Source organism: Phaethon aethereus, assembly GCF_964289735.1.
Source record: "Phaethon aethereus genome assembly, chromosome: W".
Taxonomy (NCBI): domain Eukaryota; kingdom Metazoa; phylum Chordata; class Aves; order Phaethontiformes; family Phaethontidae; genus Phaethon; species Phaethon aethereus.
In genome coordinates this window covers 37,045,957-37,068,288 of record NC_138581.1, presented here as the reverse complement: position 1 = coordinate 37,068,288, position 22,332 = coordinate 37,045,957, and the positions used below count along the sequence as shown (strand labels likewise).

Genomic DNA, 22,332 nt, shown 5'->3' with positions numbered 1-22,332 from the left:
TGGATGAGGAGAAGGCTGAGGTACTCAATGACTCTCGCCTGCCTGCGGGACCGGGGGCAGCCAGCAATGGGGACGGGACGGGTCGCCTGAGCTCCCGGGAACTTTCCCCGCTGTGTGCAGCCGGAGCCGGTCAGGCGGATGGAGGATGTGCTTTCCCCGGCGGGCTGCGTGACCCGGCGGCAGCGAAGGGGAGGATGAAGAAAAAGCAGCAGCATGGTGGCCGCGACTGCCCAGCGCCCTGGCCCCCCATGGCGGTGGCCGCAGGAGGGGGCCCGGGCCAGGGTTGGGGCTGGAAGAGACGGCCGCCCCTCTTGCTGCTGCCTTTCCTCTCGCTGTGCGACTACGGCTTCTGCATGGACACCCTGCTGCTCTTCTGCTTGGGCTCCCTCTTCAACCAGCTCAATGGGGGGCCCCCCACACTTTCTGCTGGACCTGCAGCACTACCTGGGAAATTCCACTTATTTGGATGACCATGGACCACCCCCTCAAAAGGTACTTCCTTTCCCTAGCCAGGTGGTCTACAATAGAGTTGGAAAGTGTGGGAGTCGAACTGTGGTTTTGCTTTTGAGAATTTTATCAGAGAAACATGGACTTAATCTGGTTACATCTGACATCCATAGCAAATCAAGACTGACCAAAAATGAACAGATGGAATTGATTAAAAACATAAGCACTGCCAAGCAGCCCTATTTATTGACTAGACATGTTCATTTCCTCAACTTCTCAAGGTTTGGAGGAGACCAGCTGGTGTACATCAATATTATCAGAGAACCTCTCAATCGATTTTTATCCAATTATTTTTTTTGACATTTCGGAGACTGGAGAGGAGAACAGAATCACATGATCTGGAAAGATATCTGGCAGTTCGAGGTGAAAAATACAAAAGTGATGGAAAAGAAAGATATGAGAAGGTGCCTACTTACAACTATGAAGTGATTCCATTCTAACTGGTAAAACTGGTCTTTGACAAATTGCTAATATGATTTCTGATAACAGAGAAGAGAGAAATATATCCACCTACGTATTTTCTCAATGTTGTGCAGCGTTATAAGTTAGAAAATTGGGATCTGCAAATGTGTTTAACGTTTGTCACATCTAAATAGTAGCGTTGTGGGCACAGTTCATCACCTCTGCTATGTTAATGCCAGCAAAAGTTTGTATATGAATGAATAATTTATGCCTGCACTAAATGAAAATGTAGATGGCTAGCAGAAGACACTGTTTTGTTAGCTGCTGCTTCGCTTGCTAAGATGTCAGGAAGAAGAGCTGAATATCTTTATTGATGATCTGGATGAGGGGATTGAGTGCTCCCTCAGTAAGTTTGCAGATGACACCAAGTTGGGTGGGAGTGTTGATCTGCTGGAGGGCGGGAAGGCTCTGCAGAGGGATCTGGACAGGCTGGATCGATGGGCTGAGGTCAACTGTATGAGGTTTAACAGGGTCAAGAGCCGGGGCCTGCACTTGGGTCACAACAACCCCATGCAAGGCTACAGGCTTGGGAAGGAGTGGCTGGAGAGCTGCCCAGAGGAAAAGGACCTGGGGGTGCTGGTTGACAGCCGGCTGAACATGAGCCGGCAGTGTGCCCAGGTGGCCAAGAAGGCCAACAGCATCCTGGCCTGTATCAGAAATAGTGTGGCCAGCAAGAGTAGGGAAGTGATCGTGCCCCTGTACTCGGCACTGGTGAGGCCGCACCTTGAATACTGTGTTCAGTTTTGGGCCCCTCACTACAAGAAGGACGTTGAGTTGCTGGAGCGTGTCCAGAGAAGGGCAACGAAGCGGGTGAGGGGTCTAGAGCACAAGTCTTATGAGGAGCATCTGAGGGAACTGGGGTTGTTCAGTCTGGAGAAGGGGAGGCTGAGGGGAGACCTTATCGCTCTCTACAACTACCTGAAAGGGGGTTGTGGCGACGAGGGTGTTGGTCTCTTCTCCCAAGTAACTAGCGATAGGACGAGAGGAAATGGCCTCAGGTTGCGCCAGGGGAGGTTTAGACTAGATATTAGGAAAAATTTCTTTACTGAGAGAGTGGTCAAGCATTGGAACAGGCTGCCCAGGGAGGTGGTGGAGTCGCCATCACTGGAAGTGTTCAAAAAACGTGTAGACGTGGCACTTCAGGACATGGTTTAGTGGGCATGGTGGTGTTGGGTTGACGGTTGGACTTGATGATGTTAGAGGTCTTTTCCAACCTTAATGATTCTATGATTCTATGATTCTATGACTTTTTTGCCTCAGTCTTCACTGGCAGCGCCTCTTCCCACACCTCTCGAGGGGATGGACTGCAAGACGGGGGCTGGAGGAGCAAAGTCCCTCCCACTGTAAGAGAATCACAGAATCATAGAAGATCTGGTTCGAGACCACCTGAGGAACCTGAACATACACAAGTCTATGGGACCTGATGAGATGCATCCCAGAGTCCTGAGGCATTGGCTGGTGTAGTTGCCAAGCCACTCTGCATGATATTTGAAAAGTCGTGGCAGTCAGGTGAAGTCCCTGGAGAACGGAAAAAGGGAAACATTGCACCCATTTTTAAAAACGGCAGAAAGGAGGACCCTGGGAACTCCCGACCTGTCAGCCTCACCTCTGTGCCTGGGAAGATCCTCCCAGAAGCTTTGCTAAGGCACATGGAGGACAGGGAGCTGATTCGAGACAGCCAGCATGGCTTCACCAAGGGCAAGTCCTGCCTGACCAACCTAGTGGCCTTATATGATGGAGTGCCCACATCAGTGGACAAGGAAGAGCTACAGATGTCATCTCTCTTGACTTCTGTAAGGCCTTTGACACGGTCCCCCACAACATCCTTCTCTCTAAATTGGAGAGATATGGATTTGATGGGTGGACTGTTGGGTGGATGAGGAGTTGGTTGGATGGTCGCATCCAGAGGGTAGTGGTCAACGGCTTGATGTGCAGATGGCCTTCTCCTTTGATGGTTTCTGCTACTCATCATGTAGGCCTCCTTCTTCCTTTAAACATTTGTTTCAGCACAGGCAATCGTGGTGCCAAGAAGAGCTGTGTTTCTGTACTGACTACTTCTGAAGCAATTTGAACCCTTTCATATGCTGCTAATATCTCTTTTTTTAGTCTGCATGTAGCAGGCCTCAAATCCTCTGTGCCCCCAGGTCCAAAACCATAGAGGTCAGCCTCAAGTCTCTCTGGGTGCTTTCTACCAGATGCTCCCTGGCTGTGGTGTAGAGCACATTTTTCACATCTGGTCCTGTCTGGACTGGCCCTAGGGCTACCGCATGAACTATCTCTTTGTTAATCTGTTCAAAAGCTTGGCTGCTCAGGGCCACAGTCAAAACAGTTCTTTTAGGTTATTCGATAGAGAGGGCTCACAAGCTGACTGTAACTCGGAATATGTGTTCTCCAGAAACCCACAACACCTAGAAAAGCTTGGGGCAGTTGATTGCAGGTATATTGGACATCCCTCCACATGAAAGCAAACTGTGGCCTGCACTCTGCTGCCAAAGGAATTGAGAAAAATGCACTGGCATTTTAGTTGTAGCATACCACTTGGCAACCTTCAGCTCCAGTTGATATTGGAGTTCTAGCATGTTTGGTACAGCGACACTCAATGGTGGCATGACCTCATTCAGGCCACAATAGACCACTGTTACCTTCCACCCTCTGTCAGACTTTCGCACTGGCCATATGGGACTATTAAAGGGTGAGCAAGTCTTGCTGATCACTCCTTGGCTCTCCAGTTGATGAACGGATGGGAACCAGGGAGTCTCAGCTGATGTGATATTGCTGTCGGTACACTGTCATAGTAGCAGTCGGCACCTGCTCTTCTTCAACAGGCAGACGATCCCCCAACAGAAGGATCCTCCAAGAGGCTGGGCAAGGTAGATAGCTGTTCAATCTTCTCTGTGTTCACAGTGACTACAATAAAGGCCCACCAGTACCCTTTTGTGTCCTTGAAGTACCCTCTCTTGAAGTAGTCTATGCCAAGAATACACTGGGCATCTGGGCAAGTCACAATGGGTGCTTTTGCCACTTGTCCCCTGCTAAGCTCACCTCAGCCTCTAGATAGACAACTGTTGGGAACCCCCTGCCACTCCAGAGATCCAGATGGGTTCTGTGCCCTTATATCCTGATGGCATTAGGGTACACTGTGCACCAATGTTCACCAAAGCCTTGTACTTCTGTGGGTCTGATGTGCCATGCCATCAAATCCATACAGTCCAGTAAACCCAGTCATCCCTTTCCTCCACCTGGCTGGAGGCAGGGCCCCTCTATTCCTGGTCAAAGCATTCATTACCTGTCTCCTGGAACTGCAAACCAGAAGTCCCTTTATCAGGATCAGAAGTAGGATCAGCCCTTCCATTGTGTCTGGGGAATTGCTCTACAGCAAACAGAGCAGTCATCTTCCTGGATGGACTCTTTTTATCCGCTGTTTTTCCTCACAGTGGGCTTGTAGGTTTGAGGTAGGTGCACCATCCCACTTCCTCATGTCCTCCTTGTGGTTGCGCAGCTAGAACCACAGGGTGGCATGTGGCATGCGTACATCATTCCCTTTCCCTTGAGCAGAAAAAGGTTGACTCCATGTGCTATGCTTGATAGCTGAGATGCTGGACTCTAGGGACAAGGAGGAAGACATTCTCTTTGAATTGCTGGAACTGTTGAGGCAGTTTCTCCATAGCCGAGATGTAGGCCCTTAGGATTGGGGAGGAAGAGAGATTCTCTTTGAACTGCTGGAGCTGACAGGCCAGTTTATCCACTGTTTGTGCTTCAATGTCTGTCCAGTCCATTATTGCCAGGGTGCTGGCATACAGTGTGTTCCGGTACAAACTTCCAACATATGGACCGCATGCACTGGATATCATCTGGATCTTTGGAGGCCTGGTTGTTTTCCAGGTTGCTGTAGATCACCTCCACCACCACTAAGTCCCTAAGATACTGGACACCTTCCTCAACAGTGGTCCACTTGCCTTGATAGTTTATAAGATATTCCTTGAGGGGATACCTTGCCTTCATGCTTGACAGGAGCTGCTTCCAGAGGCTGCGGATTGTTGCTCCTCTTCCAATCCCTTTGTCAGTTCCCCGGTCCCTAGTGAGGGATCCCAGCTGCTGTACATCCCTACCCTCTAATTCCTGACTGTCGACTCCAGTATCCCAGCAATGGAGCAATGAGGTGATAATTTGCTTGCCTGGCTGGTGGCCATAATCTTTCAGCATATCTTACAACTCACTCAGGGATAGGGATCAGGTATTTTCCGACTTGTTTATGGTTTCTGTCTCTTTCCTCTCCTGTTATTGTGGCTGCTCTGCTGCAGAATAGGCTGCCTCTTATGATTCTTCCTCCTGCTCTTTCCTCCCTTACTAACCAAGTTGACCTCTGCTTCCACTGTTTTTTCTTGACTACAGAAGTGACTGTTATAGTTAAGGGTTGGGTCTCTGTCTTAGCCAGTGTCTGTTTATATGTCCTCAGCTCCAGAGGCCCCCTCGTCCCTTTGAGGTTGCTGGACACAGGCTCAGTACATGTAGACAAGGCCCCAACACAGTGCTAGAAGTTGTGTCTCTTTGGTAGAGGCAAGGCATCCTTCCTTCCAGTGGTCTGCCACTTCAACAGGATTCCATGCCTGTTTGGGTGTGAAGTCCTAGATCATCAGAGGTGAAAATTGCTTTAAGCATCTGACCAAATTCTCCCACACACCTTGCCACCCATGACTGAACTGCCTCAGAGCACAACCCTGTGTGGCATTTCCAAGCAGTTGGCTAACTTTAGGAAAAGCTGAAATCAGATGTATGGCACACACCAATATGAGCATACTGGTTATACATGAATGTTCAAGAAACTGAAGGGCCGTTGCAACATGGCAGGAAACATCTTCTGTGGAGAAGAAAGGGGAGGTGCCATTCTTCATTTTCCCCACCACGTGTCTCCTGGAGGAGAAAGGTGTAACTACTGACTGTCTCCATGAGATGGTTCCGAGAGTACTGGAATGACAGCAGTGCAGGGCCCAAATACCAGATTAGGCTCCACGCCAGTGCTTTTATCATAGGTCTCCCAGGCAAAACACAACAAAGTGATAAACAGCACAGCAAACAGCAAAAGCCAAAAGCAGCCATTAACAAGCCCTGGAGTGTGATGTACAGCAAGAGAGGGAGCACTCCAAGGAGTGGGTGAGGGACTAAATAAACCAGCACTGAGAGCAAACAAGTCAACATCATGACCAGCAACAGCATAGTCAAGAGAAAACCATTTTAAAAAGTGATAGGGGAAAAAGAAAACCCAAACAAGTGATACAAAGGCAGTCACTCACCACCTTTCACCAGCAGACCAATGCCCAGACAGTCCCCGAGCAATGACTACTTTGGAAAGACTCCCTCCCTGGTTTTATTGCCAAGCATGACTTTATGTGGTTAATTCGGTGAGCTGTCCCAGCTGTGTTCCTTCCCAGCCTCTTACCCACCTCTAGTCTACTCACTGCAGGGGCAGAATGGGAAACAGAGAAGGCCTTGATGCTGTGCAAGCACTGTTCAGCAATAGCTAAAGTATCCATATGTTAACACTGTTTTGGTAACAAATAAAAAACACAGCACCATATGAGCTACTATGAAGAAACTTAATTCCATCCCAGCCAGACTTAGTATAAGATGTTGTGGTTATCATTATTTGTGTCACTGTCATCCCTAGGAGCTCCAGCTGTGGACTGCTACTGCATTGTTCTAGATGCTGCAATAACAGAAAAAACTACAAAAGTTTGTATAAAGTATATGAGAAAGACAACACTGACACACACAGAGAGAAGAGTACAGGCAAGAAGAAAATGAAACAATTTAGTTTGGAATGATCGCTGCAGTCTTTGTCAGTCCAAGAGTTTTTAGGTTTTTGAAACCATTAGGGCATAGGCAAGACTTTGAAGAACAGAATGAAGGTATTTTGCAGATATTTATAGGGAATATACTGCAAGTGAGAGAACAGAGAATTTCCTGAGAGCGTCTCTGTGCTCGCTCTGCATTTCAGCTCAATCATTCAGAGTGAGGTCCAGAGAGGAAGAAAACTGTAATAATTATTTCAGTGGTAGAAAGCAGGTTCCCTGTGGATTTATAAGCTAATTTCCTAGTGGCACTCTGTGACTGACTGCAACACAGTGATTTGGGGACTGGTTAAAATAATACACCTGAGGATCCAACAGCACAGATAACTAAACTGAGGCTTCACAGCAGCTTAGTGGTTATTTCAACCTTGAGGCTGCAGTAGCATCCAGGTAGTCTCTGTTGCAGAGCTACTCTGTTTCTGGGAAGCAAAATTCCATGTACATTAATGACAGGACTTTTTTCCTCATAGAGTGACTGATAACAGCAAGTTTATAGAATCATAGCATAGTTTGGGTTGGAAGGGACCTTAAAAGGTCATCTAGTCCAATATCTAGACATCCCCCTGCAATGAGCAGGGACATCTGCAACTAGATCACGTTGCTCAGAGCCCCGTCCAACCTGACCTTGAATGTCTCCAGGGATGGGGAATCTACCAGCTCACGGGGCAACCTGTTCCAGTGTTTCAACACCCTCAATGTGAAAAACTTCTTCCTTATATCTAGTCTAAATCTGCCCTCTTTTAGTTTAAAACCATTACCCCTTGTCCTATCGCAACAGGCCCTGCTAAAAAGTCTGTCCCCATCTTTCTTAGAAGCCCCCTTTAAGTACTGGAGGGCTGCAGTGAGGTCTCCCCGGAGCCTTCTCTTCTCCAGGCTGAACAACCCCAACTCTCTCACCCTGTCCTCACAGGAGAGGTGTTCCATCCCTCTGATCATTTTCGTGGCCCTCCTCTGGACCTGCACCAACAGGTCCATGTCACTCCTGTGCTGAGGGCTCCAGAGCTGGATGCAGCACTCCAGGTGGGGTCTCACCAGAGCGGAGTAGAGGGGCAGAATCAACTCCCTCGACCTGCTGGCCATGCTTCTTTTGATGCAGTCCAGGATATGGTTGGCCTTCTGGGCTACAAGCGCACATTACTGACTCATGTGCAGCTTTTCATCCACCAGTACCTCCAAGTCCTTCTCAGCAGGGCTGCTCTCCATCCCTTCATCCCCCAGCCTGTATTCATACCGGGGGTTTCCCTGACCCTGGTGCAGGACCCTGCACTTGGCCTTGTTGAACCTCATGAGGTTCACATGGGCCCATTCCTCAAGCTTGTCCAGGTCCCTCTGGATGGTATCCCATCCCTCAGGCGTGTCAACCGCACCACTCAGCTTGGTGTCATCTGCAAACTTGCTGAGGGTGCACTCGATCCCGCTATGTCACTGATGAAGATATTAAACACTACTGGTCCCAATACGGACCCCTGAGGGACATCATTCGTCACCGATCGCCATCTGGACACTGAGTCGTTGACCACTACCCTCTGGATGTGACCATTCAACCAACTCCTCATCCACTCAACAGTCCACCCATCAAATCCATATCTCTCCAATTTAGAGAGAAGGATGTTGTGGGGGACTGTGTCAAAGGCCTTACAGAAGTCTTTCCCAGGCACAGAGCTGAGGCTGGCAGGTCAGTTGTTCCCAGGGTCCTCCTTGCTACCCTTTTTAAAAATGGGTGCAATGTTTCCCTTTTTCCATTCTCCAGGGACTTCACCTGACTGCCATGACTTTTCAAATATCATGCAGAGTGGCTCGGCAACTACATCAGCCAATTCCCTCGGGACTCTGGGATGCATCTCATCAGGTCCCATAGACTTATGGATGTCCAGGTTCCTCAGGTGGTCTCGAACCTGATCTTCTCTTACAGTGGGAGGGACTTTGCTCCTCCAGCCCCTCTCTTGCAGTCCATCTCCTCGAGAGGTATGGGAAGAGAGATTGCCATTGAAGACTGAGGCAAAGAAGTCGTTGAGTACCTCACCCTTCTCCTTGTCCATTGTTACCAGTCTGCCAGTCTTGCTCATCAAGGGGGGGTACGCTTTCTTTGACCTTCCTTTTCTGGCTGACATACCTCTAGAAGCCCTTCTTATTATCCTTTGCGTCCCTTGCCATGATCGGCTCCAGCCGTGCCTTGGCCTTCCTGACCCCATAACTACACAACCAGGCAGCATCCCTGTACTCTTTCCAGGTTACCTGTCCCTGCTTCCACTGCCTGTGCATTTCCTTCTTGCCCTTTTGTTTGACCAGCAGGTCTCCACTCATCCATTCCGGTCTCTTGCCTTCCTTTCCTGATTTCTTACACCTGAGGATTGAGAGCTCTTGCATTCTGTGGAAAGCGTCCTTAAAGATCTGCCAGCTCTTGTTCTGCTCCCTTGTCCCTGAGGGCAGCTTCCCAGGGGGTCCTACTGACTAACTCCCTGAAGAGCTGGAAGTTTGCTTTCCTACAATTCAGGGTCCTGACTTTACTCTTTGCTTGCCCCCTATCCCTCAGGACTGCGAACTCCACCAGTGCATGATCACTGCAGCACAGGCTTCCTCCAATCTTGATGTCACCAGTTAGCTCACTTGCGCTGGTGACCAACAGGTCATGTATCGCATCCCCTCTGGTAGGGCTGTCTATTACCTGACATACGACGTTATCCTCCATGCACTCCAGGAGTCTCCTGGATTTCCTACAGCTTCTGTGCTACTTTTGCAGCAGATGTCAGGGTTGTTGAAGTCCCCCAGCTGGACGAGAGCCTGCGAGCGCGATGCCTCTTGTAGCTGGAGCGAGAAGGCTTCATCAGTAGGCTCCCCTTGATCCGGCGGCCTGTAGCAGACACCAACCACAAGGTTCCCTTTGTTGCCTCAGTCTCTAATACTTATCCATAAGCTTTTAACCTGCTCGTGGATATTCTTCAGAGACGGCTCTTCACACTCTATCCGTTTCTTGATGTAGAGGGCAATGCCTCTGCTCTTCCTTCCTCGCCTGTCCCTTCTGAACAGCCTGTAGCCACTGATAGTCCCACTCCAGTTGTGAGATTCGTCCCACCAAGTTTCAGTAATGGCAACCAGATTGTAGCTTTCGAGCAGCATGGTGGCTTCCAGCTCCTCCTGTTTATTGCCCATGCTGCATGCATTGGGCAGTGCCAGTGTAGAGGCACTTCATCTGGGCTGTCGGCCATGTCATCCTCTTAGGGGAACACCCCTTAGGTCCTTTGATGTCCTTCGCTGGTGTTTCCTTGTTTGCTCCTATTACCTCAGTAGCCCCTGACTCATCTCTGTAAGCCTTCAAGTGTCCTGCCATGTAGCCAGCACATCTCAGAGCAAAAGGATGAGGGGCCCCGCTAGCACCCCGGCCCTCTAACCTTGGTGTGTCATCCCACAGCTTGACGCAGGCATGCCTGATATTGTCCCCCTCCCACTTCGAGTCTAGTTTAAAGCCCTGTCTATAAGCCCCGCTAGCTTGCGAGCAAAGACCCTCTTCCCCCTTTGAGAAAGGTGAATCCCATATGATGCCAGAAAGCCAGGTGCCGTGTAGGCCATCCCATTATCAAAATGATGAGGAGGACAATCGGAAAAAAAAGGTAAAACTCGTGGACTGAAATAAAGACAGTTTAATAGGACAGCAAGGAAAGAGAAAAAAAAATGATAAAAGAATATAGAAAATAAGTGATGCACAGTATAATTGCTTACCACCCGCTGACCGATGCCCAGCCAGTTCCCGAGCTGCGGTCACTACCCCTCTGCCAACTCCCCCCCAGTTTATATACTGAGCATGATGTTATATGGTAGGGAATATCCCTTTGGCCAGTTTGGGTCAGCTGTCCTGGCTATGATCCCTCCGAGCTTCATGTGCACCTCCTCACAGGCAGAGCATGGGAAGCTGAAAAGTCCGTGACTTAGTATAAACACTACTTAGCAACACCTAAAACATCAGTATGTTATCAACATTATTCTCACCCTAAATCCAAACACAGCACTATCTGATTTCCTGAAACAACAGAAGAATCCTAACTGTCTAAATATTTCACAGAAGTATAAGATTCTTGCTTTCAAGTTTTAATGATTCCTGGTCTAAAGTTGTATTTTTAAATGTCCTCATTCTTCTACACAGCAAAAGACTCCACAAAAAAAGGTATTTATATCACTCTCTCTATTTTTCAGCCAGAAATACCTTTTCATAGGGCATTTCAATAAATAGTGGTGTTTATTTCTTAGACAAAACCTCCATCTCTTTGGCATCTGACCATATTCTGTTTTTCAAACTAAAGACTACATAGGAAAAGTTTACTTTAGAAATCATTGTTCAATACAGTAAATTTATAGAGGTGCAGTTAACTCTTTAAAATACACATCAGTTGTAAATATTCTAATAAGCCAGAAAACATTAACCAAACCAGTAAAACATAGTCTACTGCGCTCCTCTTCACTACCTTCAGTTACAGTTATGGAGTAAGTGACAGAATGAAAAGAACTCTTCATTTTCTACAATACATGCATTGACTAGTGCTTGCTATTCATTCTGAAGGGGAAACAAAAAAACCCTGAATTGTACCAGAAACAACTGATCAAATAAGTTATGTTTCAAAACAACGTGATCTTAATTTTAACTTCTAAATAAGTAAATCAAAATGAAGTTGCACACTGCTTCAGTAATAGATTGCACCTAAAAATGTCTAAAAACTTTAATTTTTAAACATAAGTTACTAACATGTTTTAAATACATCTAAGAATACATCTATTAAAACTGCATTTGATGTCATATTTGGACAAAAAATTCTTAAGCAACAAATTAAGCCAGTGTATTCAGTCTACTCTGTTGAATAATCCAGAATCAGCTCTTCAGGGCTGATAGAGAAACACTTCACTTACTTGCACTCCATCTAAAAATCTACCTTCTGGATCTTAATAAAAGTGTTCAGTACTTCAAATAAACTAAATTTCCAAAGCAATGCTAGAGTTATTTGACATCTTCCATTACTATACTACATAGAAATAATGAATTAAAATTAAAAACTTTATTGACATACTGATGCAGACATTCTAGTGTATTTACTGGAATCTCAAGTGAATCCTTGTTTACATGTCAAGACAATGTAAAAATAAGTCATATTAATAAAAAAAACAAACCCTTCACTCTCAAAAATATTTTCTTAATATTCCAAATACTAGTTTTAATATTCCAAATATTCTTAATATTCCAAAAACTAGTTTTATAAAACAGAGGAGGCAAAAAAATTACTTCCATGCAGAAACTAAAAAATAATTGAATAGGTTTAAAGTAGTAAATGAACAAAAATTTATTTTATGAGTGAATTTCCTCCTCACCACCAGTGCAAACCCAATTTCAAAATGTTTGAATGGGATGGTTTAAGATAACAAGTGATCCAATTTAGCCAAACTCACATTCCTTCCCATGATGTAAAAAATCATACATACATTTGATTGTAGAATACAGTAGGAAACAAAAAGATAACCTGAGTACTTATCAAAGAGCAATTTCTAACATCAAGCCAAAATTAGCAACAATCAAGCAGACCATCAATTTTTCAGTATTAAATTACCATAAATACTAGATAACTGTACAAAAAAACCCCAAACCCAAATCCAAAAACCAAAAACCTCTTCTTTGTTAAAAAGTGTCCAAAGAAATATCCACCACCTGCAGTCAGATTTGCATTAGAAGCTGCTTGCTCTGGAAAGATTTTTTCCCTCCAAGTATTTGTAACACAGTGCACTGTCAAAATTCTATTCAAATAAAATCCTTTCTGATAACATTTAGCTGATACCACCTACAATGTAGACAGTCATGTACACAGTATGACAGTGGCTTTTTGCAGCGACAGAGAAATAACAAGAAACTGGTTCTAAATTCTAGATTATAGATCATAGTTCATGTGTTATTTCTTGCAATCATATGGTCCCCTCTAAGAGTAAGGCGTTGGAGCTGGTATTGTAGCATGTCTGTGTCAGCAGATTCCTCGATGCTCATTTTGTCTAAATTGAGATAGTCCAGGGATTTAGAGTGAGCCCTTTTACCTTTTAAAAGGCAAAGAGGCAGGGGACTATGAAGTGCCTTGTAAGGTTCATATGGTAAAGCCTTAGTGCATTTATCCCCTGAACTTGGCATCTGTCTCCTCCTCCTCCCATTTACTGCTGGGATCTCATATGGCTGATAGTACCTACTTTTAGCTTTGTACAAATGGGACGAACATGCAAGTCCTGAATCAAGCTGTTTAGAGTGCAAGTTAGGCCTGGATTCCCCTTTATTATCTTCATTTCCTGTATATTTTGGGGCTAATTTTAGCAGCTCCTCTCCAGTCGTGAAGCCAACCAGGTAGTTGGAATCCATATGAAGGATCTGATAGCCTGAAACTGTCTGTCGCATTGGTGAGCAGGGGGTACTGGAACATCGTGGTTTCTCTGCTTCTATATTGCCTGCAGAACTGACCTCTGCAAGAGGTACAGGGAACGTAGATGCAGTAGTTCTGGACTCTCCATTTATATCCGTTTTAAGCAACGTGCTATTCTCCTAAAAATAAAACAGAGATTTTAACAGAAAGAGGATCTCAGAAATGAGATTTTTTATCATCCAGAAACCATAATCAGTACTTCTCTATTCAGTTTTGTTTTACACTCTACAGAGTGTCTCATAACAAAACTATCACTGACATCTGCTTTTTAAAATTATTTTGGCCCCCTTTTTAATAACAAATACTGTAACTATACTCTTGATATTCTTAAATATGTTAAAAACATATTGTTAAGTAGTACTGTACAAAAAAATGAAGTATCTTTCCACTCTATTTTTTAATCCTTTTAGTCTATTTGATCCCTTATAACCCCTTTCCTTTGAGGCCATCTATATCCATTAGCACATCCACAGTAACTTCTCCTGTATTCAGATGTATATTTTTTCCATTCACAATAATATCAGTAAATATACATTTTAAAAAAAAAAAGGCATCTAACAGTTCCTACCTCAGGCATAACCATGGACTAGACCTGACCTACTGGGTACTGCAATGTTTCCCTGTGGTGGATTGACTTTGCCTGGCTGCCAAGTGCCCACCAAGCTGCTCTATCACTCCCCCTCCTCAACAAGGACAGGGGAGAAAAATATGATGAAAAAACTTGTGGGTCAAGATAAGGATGGAGAGATCACTCATCAATTACCGTCATGGGAAAAATAGACTCAACTTGGGGAAATTAATTTAATTTATTGCCAATCAAAATTGGAATAGGATGAGAAATAAGAACTAATCTAAAAACTCCTTCCCCCCACTGCTCCCTTCTTCTCAGGCTCAACTTCACTCCTGAATGATCTACCTCCTCCCCCCTGAGCAGCACAGGTGGATGAGGAATGGAGGTTGCAGTCAGTTCATAACGTTGTCTCTGCTGCTCCTTCCTCCTCACTCACTCCACCCCTGCTCCAGCATGGGGTCCCACCCACAGGATACAGTCCTTCACAACATTCTCCAACATGGGTCCTTCCCACAGGCTGCAGTTCTTCAAGAACTGCTCCAGCATGGGTCCCCAATAGGGCCACAAGTCCTGCCAGAAAACTCGCTCTGGCGTGAGCTCCTCTCCACGGGATGCAGGTCCTGCCAGGAGCCTGTTCCGGCGTGGGCTCTTCTCCATAGGCTGCAGATTCATTAGGGCATATCCACCTGCTCCAGCATGGGGTCCTCCATGTGCTGCAGGGTGGATATCTGTTCCACCATGGACCTCCATGGGCTGCAGGAGGACAACCTGTGTCACCATGGTCTTCTCCACGGGCTGCAGGGAATCTCTGCTCCGGAGCTTGGAGCACCTCCTCCACCTCCTGCTTCACTGACCTTGGTGTCTGCTGGACTGTTTCACATTTTTCTTACTCCTCTCACAGCTGCTGTGCAGTGTTTTTTACCCTTTCTTCACCATGTTATCACAGAGGCAGCACCAGTGTCACTGATTGGCTGGCCACCTCTGCAGCCCCTCCCACTACCAAAATGCTGTGAGATTTTTGGTTAATGTATTTATAACAAAGTAAACAGTATACTAGTGTTCAATAAATATACCATAAGATTCTTAGAAGTATCTTAAGAATAACCAATATTTAGATTTCTATGGATTTTTTTTTTTTAATTATTTTTTGAAATAGACTACTTTTCCCTGACTTTTCTCCCCTCACAGCTATTCCAAAATCTTCAGTTCGGTGCCTTTACAGATACAACTTTCCACCACTAGCCATTACAATCTTTAACATGGAAAGATAAGGTTGATATTACAGCAATTATATGCAAGTGGATCCCAGAACACTTTGAATTCTGCTTTGAATATCATCTACACTATCTCTGTGTAGCTATTTCACAAAATGCAAAGGTCACACCTGTTTCCAGTCCACCTTTCCTTCATTGTCAGCCTCACCTTTGCTCTGAACAGTAGCTAGTGACTCTCTAGCAAATAGATTTCAGAAAAAAAATCTACATAGCTTTGTAATATTTAAAGTCAATGAGACTCAAATAAGAAAGAAAAGTTATTATGCAAGTGTCCAGCAGAAAAAAGTTCATTATAGGAAACTGTAAGACACATTAATGGTTTAGTAACATTTCACAAATGAGACTGCCTTTACAGAGTGCTATTACCAGTTTGCAAACTTTTAAAGATGCTACTTGCTCCCATCCTGAGGCTTGAGAGGTCACAGACAGAGAAGCAAAGATGCAAGAAGCAAGGGAAGGAAAGTACCACCTCCTTTTCAGTACTTTATTAAATCAAACCTATATAAAATAGGTTTAAAACAAATAAACAACAGAAAACCCCCATCAAGGTTAACCATCATTCAATTGTCTTAAAATAAGAGGGGAAGCTTCGTGCAAAACTCCCCCCCAAAAAAAATCTATCGTAATGCAAAATTTAAGCCTACTTTGTTTCTGTTCAGGGATTGTGAAGGAGCGGCTTAAGTAATGCTCCCATCTCTACTACCCTGCTTAGTCTCAAATCAACCTGCTGCTTCACTCCCATCCTAATTAATTCTCATTAAATTCTCATAGTTTTGCTAAACAGGATTTTATTTGCCAGTCATTGACAAAAAACTTCTATTATGGAGACACTATTACTAAAGTTTCTTTAGTCTTAAATGTCCATTTCCAGTTCTCCTTATAATTGTGGTCTACTTAGGATTCTTCGTTAGGAGTTTTGTACAGCATTGCTTTTACAGATAAGTAGATACACTTCATCCAGCATTTTAAAAACATTTTGTATTAAAAAATACAAATAACATAGCAAAAATGAAACAAAAAATGAAAATACTATATTAGACGTAACACTGACATTTTTCACTGAAGAAAAACCTACATAAAAACCTCAATAATGTCACTTGTTATATTTAATTGTCTTTCTGAAATATATTTATGGAATCAATTCAAACTTTCAAAATAGCAAAAACAAATGTTATTTCCTACTTTAGCACTGTATCTAGAAAATGAGACAATAAATACAGTGAGGTTTCAGCACACAGAGTTAAAGATACTCATGAAAATTCCTTATGTAGAAATTATAGTTCCTGCACCATCAGGAATCAAGGTTACTGGAAACATAGCACAGAAAAAAAAATGGCATTAAAACATTTGGCTACCATGGACTTTTAGCCAAGAAACAAACATTTAACTGTTCCTGCTCTTTTAATTCCTAGTTTTTATCCCCCAGTTCAGAAATATTTCCAGTAATCTTCTAGAAGGATTCAACATTTTTTGTTAAAAAGCAGAAACACTAGAAGTAGTTGTCGTGGTTTAACCCCAGCCAGCAACTAAGCCCCACACAGCCGCTCACTCACTCCCCCACGGTGGGATGGGGTAGAGAATGGGAAGAGTAACAGTGAGAAAACTCATGGTTTGAGATAAAGACAGTTTAATAGGTAAAGCAAAAGCCACGCACACAAGCAAAGCAGAACAAGGAATTCATTCACTGCTTCCCATGGGCAGGCAGGTGTTCAGCCATCTCCAGGGAAGCAGGGCTCCATCATGTGCAATGGTTTCTTGGGAAGACAGACGCCATCACTCCGAGCGTCCCTCCACCCCTTCCTTCTTCCCTCTCCCAGCTTTATATACTGAGCATGATGTCATATGGTATGGAATATCTCTTTGGCCAGCCTGGGTCAGCTGTCCTGGCTGTGTCCCCTCCCAGCTCCCCGTGCACCCCCAGCCTTCTTGCTGGCAGGCCAGCACGAGAAGCTGGACTGTCCTTGACTATTTAGCAACAGCTCAAAACATCAGCACGTTATCAATATTTTCTCATCCCAAATCTAAAACACAGCCTCACACTAGCTTCTGTGAAGAAAATTTACTCTATCCTGTCTGAAACCAGGACAGTAGTATAAATAAAAGAGAGTTTTACAGATAGGTTAGAAATTAGTCTCATTACCTAGACACATATGGGTTTAAAAAACAGCAAACCTCCCTGCCCCGCCCCAGTATCACTTGCCAAAGCAATGCATGCTCTAAGGACAGGGAATGATGAAGGGATGTCCCCATGCAAAGCTAAAAAAGTGTTAAGAGCTGGAGAGCAAAACAAAGGCTCTTCTCAAAACACAGCTTATAAAATTAATTTACTTAATTTCAAAACATGACTGTGTGTACTGGGTTTGCGTGGCAAGGTTTTAGTAGTGGGGGGGCTACAGGGGTGACTTCCGTGAGAATATGCCAGAACCTGCCCGCATGTCCGACAGAGCCAGTGTCAGCCAGCTCCAAGAAAGAGCCGCCACTGGCCAAAGCTGAGCCAATCAGCTATGGTGGTAGCACTTCTGTGATAACATATTTAAGAGGGGGAACAAAACCCGCTGCGCAAAAGCAGCCAGAAGAGAGGAGTGAGAATATGTGAGAGAAACAACTATGCAGACACCAAGGTCAGTGAAGAAGGAGGGGGAGGAGGTGCTCTAGGCACCGAAGCAGAGATTCCCCTGCAGCCCAGGGCGAAGACCATGGTGAAGCAGGCTGTCCCCCTGCAGCCCATGGAGCTCCACAGTGGAGCAGATATCCACCACCAGCCCATGGAGGACCTCACGCCAGAGCAGGTGGATGCACCCAAAGGAGGCTGTGACCCCAGGACAGTATCCACTCCTTATTCCATACCATTTACGTCATGCCTAGGTCCTACACTTTTCAATACATTCCAATTATTCATTATTACTCTTTGTCCTGGTTTCAGCCAGGATAGAGCTGGTTTTGCTCACAGAAGTTAGTGTGAGGCTATGTTTTGATTTGGGATGATAAAATGTTGATAACATGCTGATGTTTTGAGTCATTGCTGAGCAGTCAAAGACAGTCCAGCTTCTCGTGCTGTCCTGCTAGCAAGAAGGCTGGGGGTGCATGGGAAGCTGGGAGGGGACGCAGCCAGGACAGCTGACCCAGGCTGGCCAAAGAGATATTCCCTACCATATAACGTCATGCCCAGAACATAAACTGGAGTTAGCTGGAGGGGTAGGAATCGCTGCTCTGGGACAGGCTATGGATCACCGGGTGGTGAGCAATTGCTGTATTGGGCATCACTTGTTCTTGTACATTCCTTTGCCGGTATTATTATTGTTGTTATCATTGTTGTTTCCTTCTCTCTTGCTGTCCTATTAAACTGTTTTTATCTCAACCCATGAGTTTTTTCCCAATTCTCTCCCCCGTCCCACTGAGGGAGGGGGGAGTGAGCGAGCGGCTGCATGGTGCTTAGTTGCCAGCTGGGGCTAAACCACGACACTCTTCCTGTCTTTTAATATATACACACAGATACCATTCTCTTAGTCCATGGGCCATCACTTTACAATTTCTGTGGAGTTCATTCGGTCCATGACTCTGGGCTTCATCCATCATAGCAGTCTCTCAGGGCAGGGGACATGGTGTGTGGTGTTGGATTGTTACCTGGCACGGTCCATGTCCATGGTCTGCAGGTCGAAGATGTCGACCTCGAGGAAGTTGCTGGGCGCAAGCTGCTGAAACCAGTTCTGGTTCCATCACCGCTGCACATTGCTCGGTTTCAGTGAAGCTCATTCTTCATCAGTCTGGGTGATTCTTACTGTAATACCATTGATATGGTAGATAGCAACCATAGTAGTAATGTCATACTGTATTGTGTAGCAATTAACATAATACAATTCAAATCATTGACTATTTTCACCCAAAATCAAATCTTCTTGAAGTACACATTGGACTTCCCCATCCTTCCGCGTTACCCAAGTGCACCCAGGTCCCTGGGCAAAGGCAATCCCACGAATGGGTTTGCCTTTGCCTGAGGCAGGAGTAACCCAGACTGTCTTCCCCGGCATATTTCTCACGTGCACCATGGGGACTTTATTCCCTTCTACATGTCGTGGTTTAGCCCCAGCCGGCAACTAAGCACCACGCAGCCGCTCACTCACTCCCCCTCCCGCAGTGGGATGGGGGAGAGAATTAGGAAAAAAAAACCTCATGGGTTGAGATAAACACAGTTTAATAGGACAGAAAGAGAGAAGGAAACAACAATGATAATACCAACAAAGGAATGTACAAGAACAAGTGATGCCCAATACAGCGATTGCTCACCACCCAGTGATCGATAGCCCGTCCCCAAGCAGCAATTTCCACCCCCCGGCCAACTCCAGTTTATGTACTGGGCATGACGTCGTATGGTAGGGAGTATCTCTTTGGCCAGTCCGGGTCAGCTGTCCCGGCTGTGTCCCCTCCCAGCTCCCCGTGCACCCCCAGCCTGCTCGCTAGCAGGGCAGCACGAGAAGCTGGACTGTCCTTGACTGCTTAGCAACTACCCAAAACATCAGCACATCATTATCAACAGTTTCTCATCCCAAATCCAAAACATAGCCTCACACTAGCTTCTGTGAAGAAAACCAGCTCTATCCTGGCTGAAACCAGGACACCTATCCCTTCTGAAGGGCTTAGCTGTCCTCCTGCTCAATGGCTTCCAGCTCCTCCTCTTTGCTGCCCGTGCTGCGTGCATTGGTGTAGATGCACCTGAGCTGGGCTATCGATTTCACCCCCAACATCAGCATGCCGCCCCTAGGCTCATCTCTAGTGAGCCTGGTTTTTTCCCTTTACCCTTTGAATCAAGTTTAAAGCCCTCTCGATGAGCCCCGCCAACTCATAAGCAAGAATCCTTTTCCCCCTTGTAGATAGTTGAACTCCATTTGCTGCCAGGAGGCCCGGTGCCATGTAAACCGCCCCATGGTCAAAAAACCTAAAATTCTGCCAACGGCACCAGCCTCTGAGGCACGTGTTAATCATGTGTGTTTCCCTGTTCCTTTCAGTGTTCCTCCCTGCCACTGAAGGGATTGATGAAAACACTACCTGTGCTCCTGCTCCATCAACCAGTCGCCCCAGCGCTCTCAAGTCCCTTTTAATCGCTTTTAGACTTCTTTGCGCAACCTCGTCGCTGCCAACCTGCATAACCAACAGCACGTAATAATCAGTGGGCTGAACCAGACCAGGGAGTTTCCTAGTAACATCTCTCACCCGGGCCCCAGGGAGGCAGCAGACTTCCCTGTGGGTTGTGCCTGGTCAGCATATTGGGCCCCCTGTTCCCCTCAGAAGGGAGTCACCTATGACAGTTACCCTCCTTTTTTTCTTAACAGAGGTAGTTGTAATGCATGGGGCTGGCTGACTCACCCTAGGCAACCCCCTGGATGGACTTTCATCAAAGTCCTCATTTGCCTGGCCCTCAGGTTCCAGACCCCCATATCTGTTGTGTAAGGGCAGCTGGGACGGTGAGGGAGGCCGGGAGGGGATTCGCCTGCCACCCTGAGCAGGGACCTGTTTCCATTCTCCCTTGTCTCTTAGGTCCTCTCCTTCTGCCCAGCAGCAAGAGAGCAGGGGATCCCCTGCTGCTTGTGGAGCCTCCACCGGCTGCCTCTGCCTCAGGGATGGCCGGGTGTGGCTCCACCAATCTATCTCCCTCTCACAGTCTCTGATACTCCTCAGCCTCTCCACTTCCTCTTTCAGCTCTGCCACCAGGCTGAGCAGGTCTTTCACCTGGTCACACCACACTGGTCTCCAAGCAATGGCTCCTTTGGAAAAACTCCACCCCAATTTTATTGCTGAGCATAATGTTATATTGCATGGAATATCCCTTTGATCAATTTGGGTCAGCTGTCCTGACTGTGTTCCTTCCACACCTCTTGCCCACCCCCAGCCTACTTCCTGGGGGAGCAGAGTGAGAAACAGAGAAGGGCTTGACACTGCAAGCACTGTTCAGCAATATCTAAAACGTTGTTGTGTTATCAACACTGTTTTGGTCACAAATCTAAAATACAGCACCATAAGAGCTGCTGTGAAGAAAATGAACTCCATCCCAACCAGACTCAGTACAAATTGCCGGTGTCAGAAACCAATAATCTTTTCTCACAAATCTATGGAATACGGGCAACACAGGCCACAGCACTGCAGGGATTCTTCAATCCACATCACCCACACTTCTCATGAGCTAATTCCAGTGATCAGATTCCTTTTATATCTTGTTCTGCTTTGCAGAAAGCATTCTTCCTTTTTTGTGTCTGTGTAATGGCTTCTTATTACAGTTTTGCCAAGAGTGCTAAGCCATTTTTTACCTTTTAAGCACTATATTTAGGACCTGGGGGTGGGCAAGAGGCTGGTAGGAGACACAGTTGAGACAGGTGACCTGAACTGACCAAAGGAATATTCTGTGCCATATAACTTCATGCTCAGCAATTAAAACTGAGCGGGGGAGGGTAGTCTTTCCAAAGTAGCCATTGCTTGGAGACCAGCTGGGCATTGGTCTGCTTGTGAGAGGTGATGGTGAGTAACTGCCTTTACGTCACTTGGGGTTTTTTTTTCTTTTGTTTTTCTTTCTCTTATTAAACTGTTTTTATCTTGACCCATGAGTTTTTCTTGCTTTTGCTCTTCTGATTCTCTCCCCCATCCTGCTGGTGAGGGAGTGAGCAAGTGGTTGGTGGGTGCTTAGTTGCTGGACGGGGTCAACCCATCACAGTCCTTTGTGGTGTCCAACCTGGGGCTCAGAGGAGCTTGAAGGGATTTGAGATAATGATAGATTTGATCAGAATGTACTAGACTGAATTTACAGTTGTTATACCTGCTTAGCTGTTACTTGGCAGGTTGTTACTTCCTGTTGCTCGTCACGATGTTGACTTGTTTGTTCTTGATATCGTTTTATTTGCTCCTGCACCTGTTCCATGGCATGCTCCCTCTCTTCTGCCATCCCGGTACTCTGAGAACCATCCCGTGGAGACAATTAACAATTACACCTTGCCTATAGCAGAGACACAACTTCCAGCATGGTGTTGAGGCCTGACTTACGCCTACCAAGCCTCTGTCCAGCACTCTCAAAGAGGTGAGAGGGTCTCTGGATGTGTGGACATACAAATGGACACTGTGACCATGCCAGAGACCCAACTCTTGACTATAATATTTGCTCCTATAGTCAAGAAGAAACAATGGAAGCAGAGGTCAACCCGGTTAGTAAGAGAGGAAGAAGCTCCTCCTGAGGGGGAGCAGGAGGAAGA

The 22,332-nt window shown here is 45.9% G+C and overlaps 2 protein-coding genes across 2 annotated transcripts; one reads left to right on the top strand and one right to left on the bottom strand.

The window, feature by feature from the left end:
* On the top strand, positions 1 to 936 carry LOC309415214 (uronyl 2-sulfotransferase-like; the record flags this gene model as incomplete). The annotated part of the gene is given in 3 exon segments (XM_082012665.1): positions 1 to 404; positions 406 to 804; positions 808 to 936. Coding segments are annotated over 3 exon segments (738 nt in total). The 5' UTR covers positions 1 to 194.
* An 11,799-nt stretch (positions 937 to 12,735) lies between these two features.
* On the bottom strand, positions 12,736 to 22,028 carry LOC309415213 (macrophage immunometabolism regulator-like; the record flags this gene model as incomplete). The annotated part of the gene is made up of 2 exons (XM_082012664.1): positions 12,736 to 13,374; positions 21,903 to 22,028. The coding sequence occupies 2 exons, from the start codon at positions 22,026 to 22,028 to the stop codon at positions 12,736 to 12,738; spliced, it is 765 nt and encodes a 254-aa protein (XP_081868790.1).
* Positions 22,029 to 22,332: the final 304 nt, after the last annotated feature.